Raw genomic sequence first — 15,112 nt, forward strand, 5'->3', positions numbered from 1 at the left:
TTAGGTGTTCTACAAAATACGTCTCAAATCCTTTCTGGAAGAACATAGCTCAACAGGCAAGGTTGGGTTAGGCTTCTCTGAGTGCTCTTGTCCCCTCGCATGCTGCTGTGGAGCAAAGCAAAGGTCAACCAGTTTGATACTAGCACTAGTCCTCCCCATTGGTACTGGAGATGGTGGTCTGACCATGGGAATTTCTCTTCCAGCCACAGGACTCCTGGGAGGAGTGGTGCAGCCCAGCTCTCCGGTGGGAGGCAGAGAAGGGATGGACGATGAGCAGGTTCAGCTTCAGAAGCAAGAGAAGATCTCCCAGGAAGAAGCAAAAGAGCTTAAACAGGTAGAAGTTGAGATAACCTTTGAGTTGTTTCACTCCCTTCCTTAGTAACAGGCATTTTCATCATCAGAAACGTAGTCATTGTCATTAAAATATTCCTCTCCCTAAATTTAGGTGGGCATATTTTAAAAATGAGTTCAAGCCTGTGATTAAAATACACTGATAACTTTGTATCTATTTTGAACAAATCAGGGATTATCAGCAAAAGATATTAAGTGGTAGAATTGTAACCCAAAGAAAATGCTTCCCTGTAACCTGTTTTTTCTGATGATTAAGCAGCTTAAAAGTGAAATAATTTTCAGCTTTTCTGTGTTTTCTCTGTGCTGTCTTATTCCTTTCAGTAAGGAGTAGCAGTTCTATTTCAGAAACACCCACAAAGCTGAACAAAATATTTGATAAGCACGCAGAGAGAACTCGTAGTTAGGAAATAAGTATGCAGTCCAACAAATTAATAAAGGGGAAATAGGTTGGAGATTTTACTAGGAAGAGATATTTATTTAAAGTAATCCAGTTTGATATTGTTCCTCTAAGTGGCTCTGAAGGATGTGTCCCATAGCTGACGTTCAGAACTTTTAGTGAAGAATCCCTCTTTGTAGCATGTGGTCGATCTGAAACACTGAACTAGCTGGAAAAAAGCAAAGGAGTATGGTTTGAGTGGTTTTTCCATTAAAACAGCTTTACTGGTGATGATCACCGCCACATCAGAAGATGTGGTTGAAGATTAAACTTTATTCGTGATACATTTTTTTTTTTTTTTTTCCCCTCTAGCATCTTATTCTCTTTATTATTCCTTCTGTAGCTTGGTGGTAACATCGTGTGAATTTTCTGCTAGTTCTGTTGCCTCGTAGCCAAACCTGCAGTTTTCTGGCCTCCTCCTTTTATTTTATTGTTGAGATTTAGGATACAGCAACTTCTGGTAGCTTGAGTGCATCTGAGTCACAAGTTCTTAGTAGTGACTTGAGTGGCTAAAAAGGAAATATTCTTGCAGGAAAAAAAATCTATTTATTAAAATTACCCAAAAGACAGTTGGATAAGTGAGAGTTTAACCTTTGCAGAAGGTTAATTTCAGGCGTTTCTGAAATTCTCTGTGCTGGATGGTGAGCTAGAAACAGTGTTATTTAAAAAAACAAATGAAGCACTTTCAAGTAAGTCAGTTCATGATTTGGGGGGAGCTTGTGGGGTGGTGTGGATGGGGAGAGGATCTGAATGCCAAACTGACAGGCCATGAATTGGCCTGATTTTTTCCCAATAATTATCACGGAATGGTTTGAGTTGGAAGGGACCTCAAGGATGATCCAGTTCCAACCCCCCTGCCATGGCCAGGGACACCCCCCACTACACCAGGTTGCTCAAAGCCTCATCCAACCTGGCCTTGAACACTTCCAGGGATGGGGCAGCCACAGCTTCTCTGGGCAACCTGTGCCAGTGCCTCCCCACCCTCAGAGGGAAAAATTTCTTCCTTAGATCCCATGGAAATCTCCCCTCTTTGAGTTTAAATCCATTGCCCCATGTCCTGTCACTATACGCCCTTGTAAAAAGCCCCTGTAATTGCCAAGCACCTGCTCACTGGTAGTCAGACCTCTTTAATCATCATTCCAGTCATTAATAATTTGAAGGTACATGCTGTAATTCCTATAAAAAGCTTGTTCCTTTTCCATACTAGGAGTCACCACATAAATACACAGTTTTAGTCCAAAACTTGCTTCTGTAACCAAAAATATGATCAAGATCTTTTGACTGCAATATCTTATTTGGGCTTTTTCAAAACCAAAATGGACTGTTCACCATTTAGTCATCCTCCCTTCTTCTTATCTTTCAAAGAGCTTATCTCCATCATCTGTCATTTTATCAAAAAATAAGCATTTTCTGAAGCAGCGTTGACCTTTTGGAGGATTTTAAGGGAGAGTATTTCTCAGTCCTAGTTGTACAAATGTCAGTTATCTGTTATTCAGGCAAGAACACACTTTGTACAGCTGTGATGTATTCAGAAGGGCCAGTTTTTGCTCCCTTAAATGTCAACTTTTCAGCACAGTAATTCTGATTTGTAGCCAGGCCCAAAAAAGCTGAATACTGTATGAAGGGTTGTTGGTCATGGACTACAGTTGAAGACGCATTTTGCCACACATTTAAAAAAAGGCTCTCTAGGAATTGTTTCCCCAGGGCCAGTTCTTGGCAGTTGAACACCAGCCTTTGTTGGTGCTTGATATTAGCAAAGCAGTTGCAGCAGGAGTTCAGTGTCTTCCAACAAGTTTTATGAATTAGGATTGAAGCCTCTGGTCTTGTAGAGACTGGTGTCTCTCCAGCTGCTCCCAGGAGTTGTCCAAGCACTGCTTTTTCTCATTGGAGTCCCCAACAGCAGAAGGACATGGAGCTGCTGGAGCGGGTCCAGAGGAGGCCACAGAGGTGGTCTGAGGGCTGGAGAACCTCTGCTCTGGAGACAGGCTGAGAGAGTTGGGGCTGTTCAGCCTGGAGAAGAGAAGGCTCTGGGGTGATCTTATTGCAGCCTTCCAGTGCCTAAAGGGGCTCCAGGAAAGCTGGAGAGGGGCTTTTTCCAAGGGTGTGTAGTGACAGGACATGGGGCAATGGCTTTAAACTGAAAGAGGGGAGATTTAGATTGGATATAAGGAAGAAATTCTTCACTGTGAGGGTGGTGAGGCACTGGCACAGGTTGCCCAGAGAAGCTGTGGCTGCCCCATCCCTGGAAGTGTTCAAGGCCAGGTTGGATGAGGCTTTGAGCAACCTGGTGTAGTGGAGGGTGTCCCTGCCCATGGCAGGGGGGTTGGAACTAGATGATCTTTGAGGTCCCTTCCAACCCAAACCATTCTATGATTCTATGATTCTAGGATTGCTTTGTAGTGCAAAGCAGAGTGAAACAGCTCGGAATCTTTCAGTTCTGTTAGGAGAGAACGTGGTGAGGTTAAGAAGGGAAGTATGAAGATGTGGAAGTGAAGGAAAGTGTGATTGAAGCCGAGGGTTCCTACTGGTAAAAGTGGATTTGAAAGTTACGAAGGTTTGGGGATGTGTTCTAATGGGGTTTGAGGGCAGCATTGTGGTAAATGCCATACAAAGCCTCTCAGGTATGGAACCCCTGGAAGCATCGGGGCAAATATCTTGAAATTGCATCTGAGCAAGACATTTATTGCTTATCTAAGCTATGTCAAGGCTTCATCCAAGATTATGTTTCCCATATTGAGTCATTTTACAGTTGGGAAGTGGGTTAAGTCCATAAATAGAAGGTGGGGGGGACGGACCAGGAGCTTTCTCGTTTCCAGCTGTGTGGCTTTAAGCAGTCAGAGGTGAGCTGGGTTGTAGGGTGCTCCTGGCTGAGGTGCAGCCTGCGGCTTTGTCCTTTTTTTTTTTTGTTTTCTCCAAACATGTCTTATGGATGAGGAGTATACATAGACCTTTTAGCCTGAAGCAAGGCCTTGTCTTTGATGCAGTTGCTCCCAGCGAGCTTCTTTGCAGTGCTCCAGTTCAGCTCCCACTTTGGGAATGAGCAGGATGATGATTAATCACATTTGCAAAACATTTCAGGGGGAAAACAGTTACAAGTGCAAAGCATTAACACGTGTGATGCTTGTGGCATCACACTTCCATTAATGAATTAAAGGTATTTGAGGTCCTTATGTTTGTAACTACGGTGGTTTTCTGAGCAGTTTCTTCTCTTGAGGATGATGATCTTTCATTCTTTTAAAGCAAGCACTTCTTTTTAAAAAAAAAAAATACATCACAAAACCCTGAAGAGCTTTGCACCTTCCCCTTCATTACTTGTGATGTGGGTAAGTCCAGCAGAACTTTAGAAGTTGGAGAAGTAGGAGGAATTTGTGATGAACGGACAAACAGTTGTATCTCTTTGTCTCTCCTCAAAAAAACGTACTCCCAGTAAGAACAAGAGATGTTTTGCAACAGGAGTTGCTGAATGATACTGAATTTTTTCCATTAGAGCTGGAAGCCCTGAGTGATCCGCAGTTGTGATTGAGTGCCCGAGTAGAGGACCTCACCAGGACTTCGTGAAGGGACTTTTATGTTAAAAACCACAGAGTTTGTGGCAGTGTGAGCTGTTCCCTACGTGTGCCGTAGAGATGGAGAAAGAAGCCTACAAATTTCTTGTGGTCTCTGCCTACCGCCTCGCTGCGGCTGACATAATGGCACTGGGTGTGGGAGGGGATGTGACAATATTAGCTTAAGGGCTGTGGTCGAGGAGGGGGGAATTCACTAAATTTGAATTTATTTTGCCAAACCAATGCTTTTGAATCTCTGGAACCGTGCCCTGATATTTAGTGTCTGCCCATCGTGTGTGCCGTGGAGACAGAGACAGTATTAAAGAAGTTAATTTCATAACATCTGGGGAAAACAAACAACACATCCCAGTGCATATCTTTTGTGACATTTGCTTCCTCGATGTCTTCTCTGGTCGAGATGGTTCCACTTCAATCCTTTGCTACTTTTAGAGCCTCTTCAGTGTTTATTTGCCCTTTTATCACGCCCTCATCTCAGGAAATCACAACTGTTAGGTCAGAGAAAAAGTGTTTCGTTGAGGAACCGTTCATTCCAAGTGCTAAATACCAAATTTGCTCATAGGATGGCCTTGTTCCATGGCCTGTAGCAATCAACACGCAACTGATCTGAACAGGCATGTGGAATGACCATGCCCCGGATTTATTTTTTGGAAGGCACAATGCAGAGAGGGAACTGAGGTCCTCACAACTACAGCTTGATATTTGCTTGTGCGTAACTTAAGTGCTTCATGTACCAAAATAAAAGGTGGTTAAGCCTGTGGAGCTGCTTGAGTACTTTTTTCCAGACAAGGCCAGTGATACGTTAGTGGCATCGTAAGTGCTTAGCACTCCCTGAAGAAGTAAATAAAATCAGACTTCTGTGGCAGTCCAAGAAGAAATAATGGGAGAAATTAGGGAGAAATTTAGGCACTGGAACAGGTTGTCCAGAGAAGTTGTGACTGCCTCATCCCTGGAAGTGTTCAAGGCCAGGCTGGATGAGGCTTTGAGCAACCTGGTGTAGTGGAGGGTGTCCCTGCCCATGGCAGAGGGGTTGGAACTGCATGATCTTTGAGGTCCCTTCCAACCCAAACCATTCCATGGTTCTACAAATCAGCCACTAAGAAGAAGGTAGTGAGAGTGACCTTTCCATACTGTCTGAGTAGCCACTGGCTCAAAAGAGCTCATGCTTTAAAATTTGTCTGCTTTCGTGTGCAAGGGACCTGCTGTCCTGTCCAACTTGCCTATTCCAGTGTTTTCTGTGCTCAGAAGTTGTGTGCTCCAAGAGACAGCCTGATTGTCTAGAGCAAGCAGAAGCACTTTTGCTAGTGGCTGGTGTAGAGCTGGGATGTTTGTCCGCCGAACGCAGCTCTGGATCAAGCAGAAAGAACGTCTGTGCTTTGCAGCCGAGTGCTGACAGCAACAATCCCAAACAGGAAGCGTGTTAAAGCGATGTAAATCCATAGATTTTTGTTATGGCAAGTTGCACTTCTCTCGTGAGACGTTGCCAAACGTTCTCTAGCAAATTGTGTTGCAGGGATTTAAGATGTTTCTGCTCTCTGCTGTCCCTCTGCCCGTTTCCAAGTGCAGCAGGAGAGGATGTGGACAGGCCTCTTCATGTTTTCACTGCAAGATCACTCAGCTTAATCGCTGTTGTGGGTTTGAGCTTATACCGGGACTATGAATTGGAATATTTTAGGTGCTGTCCCCCCTTCTTGCTCACCTCCGATATGTTCAGCACAGAAGTGAAGCACCATGTTAAATCATGGCAGGTTATCTCTGTCAAACCCTCTGTTTGCACTCTGATTTCAGGGTACTGCAAATGCTTTTTTTTTTTTTTCAAAATAACAGGTGAATTTGGCTGAGGAAGCTGCATTCCATGTGCCATTTCATACGTGCTCTGCTTTAGCATTCAGACCTCAGGTGCACAGGGGTAACAGAGCGGATCTCAAGGAGGATTTTGGGAAGTTCAGACTGCAATTGACAATACTTCCTGCACAATGACAGTTTGTGTCTTATTTTTACTGCTGGATACTCAGTGTATTGAGATGGTAGATCGTGTTTCACAAGCTTTAGCTAAATTACATTACTGCATGGCAGGGGGGTTGGAACTAGATGATCTTTGAGATCCCTTCCAACTCAAACCATTCTATGATTGCCCCATCCCTGGAAGTGTCCAAGGCCAGGTTGGATGAGGCTTTGGGCAACCTGGTGTAGTGGAGGGTGTCCCTACCCATGGCAGGGGGTTGGAACTAGATGATCTTTGAGGTCCCTTCCAACCCAAACCAGTCTATGACTCTATGACATCTCAGGACCCAAAGCAAACCAAGGTCTCTGTTGTAAGATCTTTAGGATACAATCTCTGTACAGTGCCTGACACTTCGAGTTTAGGTCTTCAGGTGGTGTGACAAAATGATAAAGTAACAGGGGTAAGTAGTGAGCAGGTTCACGGGTTTGGAGTCCTCTCCCATCATTCCATTTGTGTCTGTTGTGACTGTCTCCAGCTAAACTGGGTACTCGGCTCTCAGTGGAGCCACAGCAGAGAAGGGTGGGCAGCACTTGTGAACTTCTCCTTGAGCAGGTGCAGAAACTAGAGCAGATGAATCACGACCTAAACTGCACTATCTTGTCTAGGTCCCCATAATCTGCACAAGAACTTGGGGTACATGGCTTGGGTGGACAACTCTTCTTCCAGCAAGACCTAAGTCTGCTGGAGTTGAGCACTTGACACAGGGTGGATTTGGAGAGCGGCAACAAATTGCTTCCTTGTTTTTTACAGCGAGAACTCTGTGCATGGGAATATTAGGTCACTTGCCTGGAGTTGTACAGAAAATCCGTGACAGAGCCACAAGGATAAATCAGACTTTCCAAATTATAATCCAGTGGCATAAATCTGAGGCTGTCTTGACATGAGATTGCCCGGTGCCTGAGGAAACGTGCCTTCAAAATGCGTCTTTGATGGGCTTGTACCTGCTGTTTGGCTTTGTGTGACGGACAGAGCTTCACACTGAGTTTTCATGTCTTGGTTCACCACCCGAATTACGTGCTGGCACAGAAGGGGCTGCTGCCCTGAGCAGCTGACAGAACTGGAGCGGTGATAACTAGACAGTCTTGCCATCGTTTTGCTTTGCGAAAATAGTGACCAGCTTTGGCCAGACTTCAGATTCCAGTAACTCTTTCCAGCAAGCTCTGTGGGCTGTGCTGGAAAAGCTTCTTAGCCATTCCAGGTCCCCTTGGATTGAGTAGCAGCACTCAGCTTGGAGATGCTGACAGACAAAGGGTTAAGGGATTTATTACCAGACTCTCTTAGGCAAAGAGAATTATCAGATGAAAGTGAGCCGCTTGCCTTGTATTTTCTGTGTGTGAGTAACCACATGGTCATCCCTGCTGTGTTCCAAGGCAGAGCCCTGTGGCTGAGTTTCCATTTTGCAGCTTTCGTGGTTTAAAAGCTTTTTTTTGTTCTCAACAATGCGTCTTTCTCATATTTTAAATGTTAAGCATGCTCTAATGCGAAGCCCTTCAAAAGTAATCTGGCTCAAATCTAAAAATAAACTATTTTTCATGGCAAACCTGAGGCATTTTTTGGCACAGTTTTGATTTACAAGTGAACTGGAGAGGTGGGGAAGGAGGGGAGAAGGAGTGTCCCTGCTTCCTTTCTGCATCCTCTGGTGCCAGTCCCTGCTTTACTGCGTCGCTCTCTCGGGGGTTTACGCTGCGTGTCACCACATTGACCTTCTGTGCTCACTTCAGTGCATTCCACAAACCCAGATGTGCTGGATGAGGACACGGCTCAGGAAAGCCGGACTGACCACACTGCTGAGGGTGCTTGGTGATAAACCTCCAACAGCATGTGCCTTGCTGCAGCAGAAGGTGGAGGTGTTGAATGGCCAGAGGGACCATTCTGGAGCACGTGTCAAGCTATGATCATAGAATCCTAGAAGCGTTTGGGTTGGAAGGGACCTCAAAGATCATCCAGTTCCAACCCCCCTGCCATGGGCAGGGACACCCTCCACTACACCAGGTTGCTCAAAACCTGATCCAACCTGGCCTTGAACACTTCCAGGGATGGAGCATCCACAGCTTCTCTGGACAACCTGTTCCAGTGCCTCACCACCCTCAGAGGGAAGAATTTCTCCCTCAGATCTAATCTAAATCTCTCCTCTTTCAGTTTAAAGCCATTAAGCATCGGCAGCTGCTACTTTTGTTCTGCCATCAAATTTGGGGATGCTCTTGGATAAAACTTTTTAGTAAACTTGCTGAAAAAATGTCAGTATGGACCATCTGTAAGTCATCTGCACATGCCAAAGCACGTGTCTTTCACTGCTGTCCTGTAGGATGGACTGAAGGAGTGAGGTCTCTTCTCTTTTAAACTAGTGTAGAGAATTAAAAGTCTATTGGAGTGGAGGCCGAGACCCTGTAATCTTCTCTGAGCTGAACATTGAAACTAGCCTTGCTCTTAGTTGGGTGGGGTGGACTCGAAGACCTTCAGAGGTCTTTTCCAATCTTAATTATTCTGTGACTTTATCAGTGGTCGGGGTCATTTCATGTAGCACTGGCTACTTTATTTTATGTATTTATATATATGTTTGGATATATAAAATATACACAGAATAAGCTCAAAGGAAGGACTGAGGGAGAACCGCCTCCAAACTTCCCATTTCCAAGTAGTAAATTTAACTTCCTCAGGAGAGGCGAGACATTATTTCAGACCTGAATCGTACATGTGATAGATCTGATCACATCATTTTTCGTGTTGGTGCCTGTCCTAATCACGTCTGCCCTCTCCAGTTTGGGGAATCCAGCCTCGCTTTCCTGTTACAGGGAAAGACCCTGAAGTGTTTCATTTGGGCTAGAAACACAGGGATTGTTAGCTGGAAGTTTTGGTAAGGACAGAAAAAGGTAGATTAAGCCTGATCCGTGGTTTGTTTTGTATTTTTGCTTTGGCAGCCAAGTTGCAAAACTAGTTATTCACACGGCCGTGTTTCTAACTGCTTGTGATTTACAGAAAGAGCAGAGAGAGATTTTACCAGATAAATCTCACTACTGTGACTGAGGTCCAGCTTTAGTCAAAGCATTCCGTCTGCATAAAATTCCCCTGCCATTCCAGCTAGATGTGATGTTCCTCACTACTTTTCACAAGCCAGTAACTCGTGCTGCTGCAAACGATGGGACCGCTGTGGAATTCCGCCCCATGCGTGGATAAAGGGGCTGCTGAGGTTTCACAGCAGCTTTCTGGGGGCTGATTTTATATATCGTGAAAGGAAAACAAGAAATCAGAGTTCACCAGTTGTTAGGAAAAAAAAAAAAAATTAAACATGTATAGAGTACAATTCCCCAGTTTCACCAAAAGCCACCGATTTCTTTGGTTAGGCTGCGGTTCTGGTATCTTCAGTAGCGTTACCTGGATGCTCATGTACCACAGCACTTGATGTTGTGGGATAGTGCTGGGATAATTTCCTTTCTTGGAGACTACTGTTGCAATTGATTGTGTAAACTGCTCTTATTAGGCAGTGTGAGGATATCCTCATGGACCCGTCTGCGGATGCCTAAGGAAGCAGGCCATATAGGCCAGCAGTGACAGCAGAGACAACCCCTTTATGGTCAGAAGTGACTGAGAAGCTGGATTTGTAGTCAATGCGATATGATATCATAGAATCATGCCTCACCACCCTCAGAGGGAATTTTTTTTTCTTACATCTATTCTAAATCTCCCCTCTTTCAGTTCAAATCCATTGCCCCTTGTCCTGTCACTACATGCCCTTGTAAAAAGTCCCTCTCCAGCTTTCCTGTAGGCCCCCTTTAGGTACTGGAAAGCTGCTATAAGATCACCCCGGAGCCTTCTCTTCTCCAGGCTGAACAGCCCCAACTCTCTCAGCCTGTCTTCATAGCAGAGGTGCTCCAGCCCTCCCATCATCTCCATGGCCTCCTCTGGGACTGCTCCAGCAGCTCCATGTCCTTCTTGTGTTGGGTGTCCTTCTCGTGTTGGGTATGGTAGCATTAGGGATATCTCCTAGCCTTAAGAATGCATCAGCCTGGCTTTCTCCTTCTGCTTTAGAGGCTTCTGCCCTGTTTGGACCATGATCTCTAGGCTTTTTCAGGCAACAGGGTCTCCTCACAATCTCGGCGTAGCTCAGGGTGTTTGCTTACGGTCCCAGTGATGTGCTAAACGTGGTGTGAACTGGTTGACATGTAATACAACGCTCGCAGCCTGGAATGGAGCTGCAGCCAGTGCATCTGTTCTTTCTCAGCTCGGGTACAGCCTGACCCTCTTGGCTGCCTTAGCGTCTGTTCATACCACACCACCCTCTGGTCCCTTGAAAACTGTTTGGTTGCCCAAGTCTCACTTTTTCCCTTCTGCTCCATCCAGTGACACTTCTTTCCATAGTGGATTGGAGTAAACCAACTTTTTGTGTCCTCTGACATAACCTTGCTGAGCCTTCAGCTGCGCCATCCCCTCTGGCTTTGCGCCAGCCATGCTGTGTCTGCACCAGCGCTCGGCGGTGCAGACGTCTCAGGACGAGCTGCCACTCTAAGATGCAGCTGTACCAAGGAGATGACAACAGAGCCAGCAAAAAGCTGATGTTACACTGATTTTTGCTTCCAATTTATTCTTCCCCCCCTGCTTGTAAGCCTAATGTTTCAGATTTGAAACTGAAAACAGAAATTTTCTGTTCTTTAGTACATTGTTTAGCTCATCTCAATTCAGCTTATTGGAGCAAGACCTGTGTCTTCTCACCAGCACGCTTCAGAGCATAGAATCCCAGAATGGTTTGGGTTGGAAGGGACCTCAAAGACCATCCAGTTCCAACCCCACTGCTGTGGCCAGGGACACCTTCCACTACACGGGGTTGCTCAAAGCCTCATCCAACCTGGCCTTGAGCACTTCCAGGGATGGGGCAGCCACAGCTTCTCTGGGCAACTTGTGCCAGTGCCTCACCACCCTCAGAGGGAAGACTCTGAGGGCAAGCTCCCAACAAATGGTCTGGGCATTCAAAGCAATGAAATAACTAATTGCTGTGGGTCTGTCACATTTCTCAAAGAGCCCACTGGTCAGTCGCTGAAAGCTCTTGGTCTTTTTCTTCTGGCAGATACTGAAGAAACTGAAGGGCCTTGCCTTGGAGACTGAAGCTGAGCTGGAGAGACAGGATGAAGCTCTGGATTCCATCACTACCTCCGTGGACCGTGCGACGCTGAATATTGACAAGCAGAACCGCAGAATAAAGAAACTGACGTAGCCTCCACCGGAGCTGGCGGGGATGGTGGTGTGAGGAAGAGGAGGACTGGGGATCTGCGTTCTTCAAGACTGTTTCTTTAATAGACACTTGGATTGCGTGGGAGGTGTTTGCAATGTTGTCTGGAATATGGTGGATGTTGCTGTTGTTGAGTTCCTGAGGGTTTTGAAAATGTTTCCAGACTTGGATGATGATGTTCGAAGGCTGGTTTAGGATGAAAAAGGCCAAGACTTTTAATTGAGGTGAAACAGTGATAGTGGATTCTTGAAAATCTGTAAATATGAAGGGATGTGATTTAATCTGAATCTACTTTTACGTGCTTCTTTATGTTGCTGCTTTTGAAAGTGGTTTTTTTTTTAACTGCAACGAAGAAGTGAAGGAGAAATGAACTGCATATGAGACTACTTTAGATGGTTGCAGCCTATTAATTCTCTCTCAAGGTCTTTCTTTAAAAAAGTTAATAGCTGAACCAAGGGCCAGATGTCCAACTGCAAGTCATTGAGGCCTTTTTTTTTTTGTAAGTTAATGCTGAGGTGAGCAAATGATGGTGATAAAAACCTTGTGTTCCCTGAGCAAATAGTTTTAATAGTTTTCAATCATGCTTTTAATGCACCCAGAAATTTTATAAGAGTGATGAAGACTTAGTGGCCACAGCTCTCCGTTGCCATGTCCTGGGAAGTCAAGAGAAGAAGGTTAGTTAATGTGCATGTATTGGGAGACATCTACTTTTTGAGCAGATTATTTATTTTTTTTTTTACCATTCAATAAATGTTTTCCTTACTTAAGTCACCTCTAAAAAGTAAGTGTTGAAGTTAAATACATGCTTCTGCTTCCCAAAAAGGGACTGCTGATCTTCGGTGATCGTCTACACGTTTTTGTGTGGTTTGTTTTTCCCCTTTAAACTGCACACATAGTGAAGGAATCAGTTTTGGAGTGGAGAAAGTGATTTTCATGGGCGAATCTGTTTGGTTCTTGGAGTTCACCGTTTGCATCCTTCGCTTGCACGCAGTGGTTTTCTATTTTTGGTAATATTCTGACGTGGGATGCAGTGTCCTCAGAGCATCGTGAACCTAGTGTAGGCCCTAAATACCATGTTGGATCTGAGCTGCCACATCTCTTAGGGATATTAGTGGAAGGTCTCTCGTCCCTTTGCTTCTCTGCCCTTCATTTTCCAAGGATCTCCTTGCTGGTCATCTCCAGCTGCCTAAATGGGAACTTCATGAGTTGTGTGGAGAGAGCATCATGTGGTTTTTGTGTGTCTGCTCCAGATTCCTAGGCTGAAGAGCCTCTTGTCAGACCTGTAGGCATCTGGCTAACGTTTGATAGTCATGGTACATCCATCTGTCTTTGATTTATTTGCACTAACTGGTAGTGAAGCATTTCAAGACTTCATTTAGACCTGTATTTCTAAAATAAATGGGAATACGGTCAATTGGTGTCTAATAGGTTTTGTTGAGTTTACAGTTGACTCCATCAACACTACAGGACACTGGAGACCTTTCCCCATCTTAACTTACTTGGTACTATGTAGGAGAGATTCCAGGTAACTCGTATATCCATTGACTGTGGCAGAGAACTCACATTTCATCAATCCGTACGGTTTACCAGCTATTTTAGTTCAAAGTAGCTGTTGTAATATGTCTTTTTTTTTTTTAAAGTGTTTTTATATTCTAAAAAGCTTGTATTGCTTTGAAATACAACACTTCTAGTGCAATATTTTTAACTAGTGAAGCTTCAAACTGTTTGTCCCACTGCTAGTTGATGTGAAATTTCCTCGTTCCAGAGTAATTCAACCGACCTTTTAAAGAAAGGGACAGTCAAACACGTAGAGTATGTTGTTTTCAGCATCTTACTCTGCCTTGTTTTGTGTTACTTCATATTAGTTTGTTAATATTGGAGTAAAGTGAACTTCTGCACTGCAGATTCTTAATTTCCAGTCCAAGTTGTCACTGGCATGCACTTTACCTACTTGCTCAGTATGGTGGTGGTATATACATACACTGTGTGCTGTGAAATAAAACACTTTCTGGGGTTCTCCTGTTTGTTTCCAGTCCCCAAATTACTCTTGTTGTACTGTGAAAGGAAGATATGTTTACACAACTAATTATTTCCTGAATTTAAAAGTATACTTTGCACAAAATGTGTGTTAACTGAACCTGGTGCTGACTGGGAACGAGTCCCTGGGCTGGATTAGTCCAAACCAGGATTGCCAAAAGTGAACACTGATTCCACGTCGTTTAGTTTAACGTTCTTTGGGCCACACTTTTTCTTCTTGTGGGGTTTAGCACCAGCTGTCGCATCTGATACCGTGTTTTGTGGTTTGTGTCAGTCCAACGTGCTCATGCTAAAGCAAAAAATTGCAGTATTGTTTGTGAGAAGTGACCCATTCTAGAGCTGAATTCCATGTGCCCAGAGGACTTTCGGTCTGTAATTTCTTCTTATTAAATATCTTGGAATAGTGATCTTCTCTCTTGTGTTCACTTGGCTGAGAAGTTGCAGTAAAAGATACTCTGTCCACCCCCTTGTCAGAAATGTGGAACAGAATTTAATGTAGCAGTTTTTGTAGGGTTGGGGTTTAGGATAGGCTTTTTTTTTAATTAAAAAAAGAAAAGGGGAGGGGGAATATTCACTGGTGGGAAATTATCAATGTCAAGGTTAGCTGTCCTCAGCTGGACAAAGAAGTGGGTGGATGTCAGCACAGTGTGCGTGGTGGCTGGTACTCTGTCCTGGAGACTTGCACAGGAGCTGCTCCAGCGCTTAGGGAGCTCTCCAAGAACTGCTTGGACATGTCCCGATTTGAACAGCCTCTTGGTTGGTACACAAGTGCAAAGATTTTACTCTGGTCGAGACTTCTCTTATTATGTAATAATGCAGCTTCTGTTCTGGCCAGAAGTGCTCAGAGCCTCCTCAGTCCCCTTCTGCCTTAAACCCAAGTGCTGTTACTTTCCAAATAATGTCTTGGATCTGGATGAAGAGAAGTTGTGGCTGCCCCATCCCTGGAAGTGTTCAAGGCCAGGTTGGATGAGACTTTGGGCAACCTGGTGTAGTGGAGGGTGTCCCTGCCCATGGCAGGGGGGTTGGAACTAGATGATTTTTGAGGTCCCTTCCAACCCAAACCATTCTATGATTCTATGATTCGGCAGGTTTTTAATCCGGTGGGTCTTCGTGGCAGCGATGAGTGAGCTGGAAAGGACTGGAGCTTCCGTGTATTCCTGCATGGAAGTTTGGTTTTTCCCTGTGGAATCATTAAAATGCTGGTGACAAACATGGCCCTTTGCAATCCTCAGACAAGTGGTGCGAGGAGCTTTTTTCAGGCGATTAATTAATTTAATCAAAGCCTCATAATAGCTGTCCGTGTTTCCGAAGCTGGTGCTTTGACGCCAAGAAGCCACAAGCCCTTGTGGCCAAGAAGGCCAGTGGCATCCTGGGGTGTATTAGAAGGGGTGTGGTTAGTAGGTCGAGAGAGGTTCTGCTCCCCCTCTACTCTGCCCTGGTGAGGCCACATCTGGAATATCATGGTGTTCCTCAGTGCTGGAGCATGTCTGGGTTTATTT

The 15,112-nt window shown here is 44.8% G+C and overlaps 1 protein-coding gene across 4 annotated transcripts in view; it reads left to right on the forward strand.

Moving 5' to 3' along the window:
- Positions 1–12,900, forward strand: part of SNAP47 (synaptosome associated protein 47) — a 36,113-nt gene extending 23,213 nt beyond the window's left edge. For all 4 annotated transcript variants that reach the window (XM_086614533.1, XM_086614532.1, XM_086614531.1 and 1 more), the window contains 2 exons: positions 204–334; positions 11,415–12,900. In XM_086614533.1, the coding sequence (XP_086470659.1) occupies positions 204–334; positions 11,415–11,561 (278 nt within the window). In that variant the 3' untranslated portion in view covers positions 11,562–12,900. The remainder of the gene's footprint in view (positions 1–203; positions 335–11,414) is intronic.
- The last annotated feature ends 2,212 nt before the right edge of the window (positions 12,901–15,112 follow it).

Source organism: Tauraco erythrolophus, chromosome 7 (genome assembly GCF_009769465.1).
Source record: "Tauraco erythrolophus isolate bTauEry1 chromosome 7, bTauEry1.pri, whole genome shotgun sequence".
Taxonomy (NCBI): domain Eukaryota; kingdom Metazoa; phylum Chordata; class Aves; order Musophagiformes; family Musophagidae; genus Tauraco; species Tauraco erythrolophus.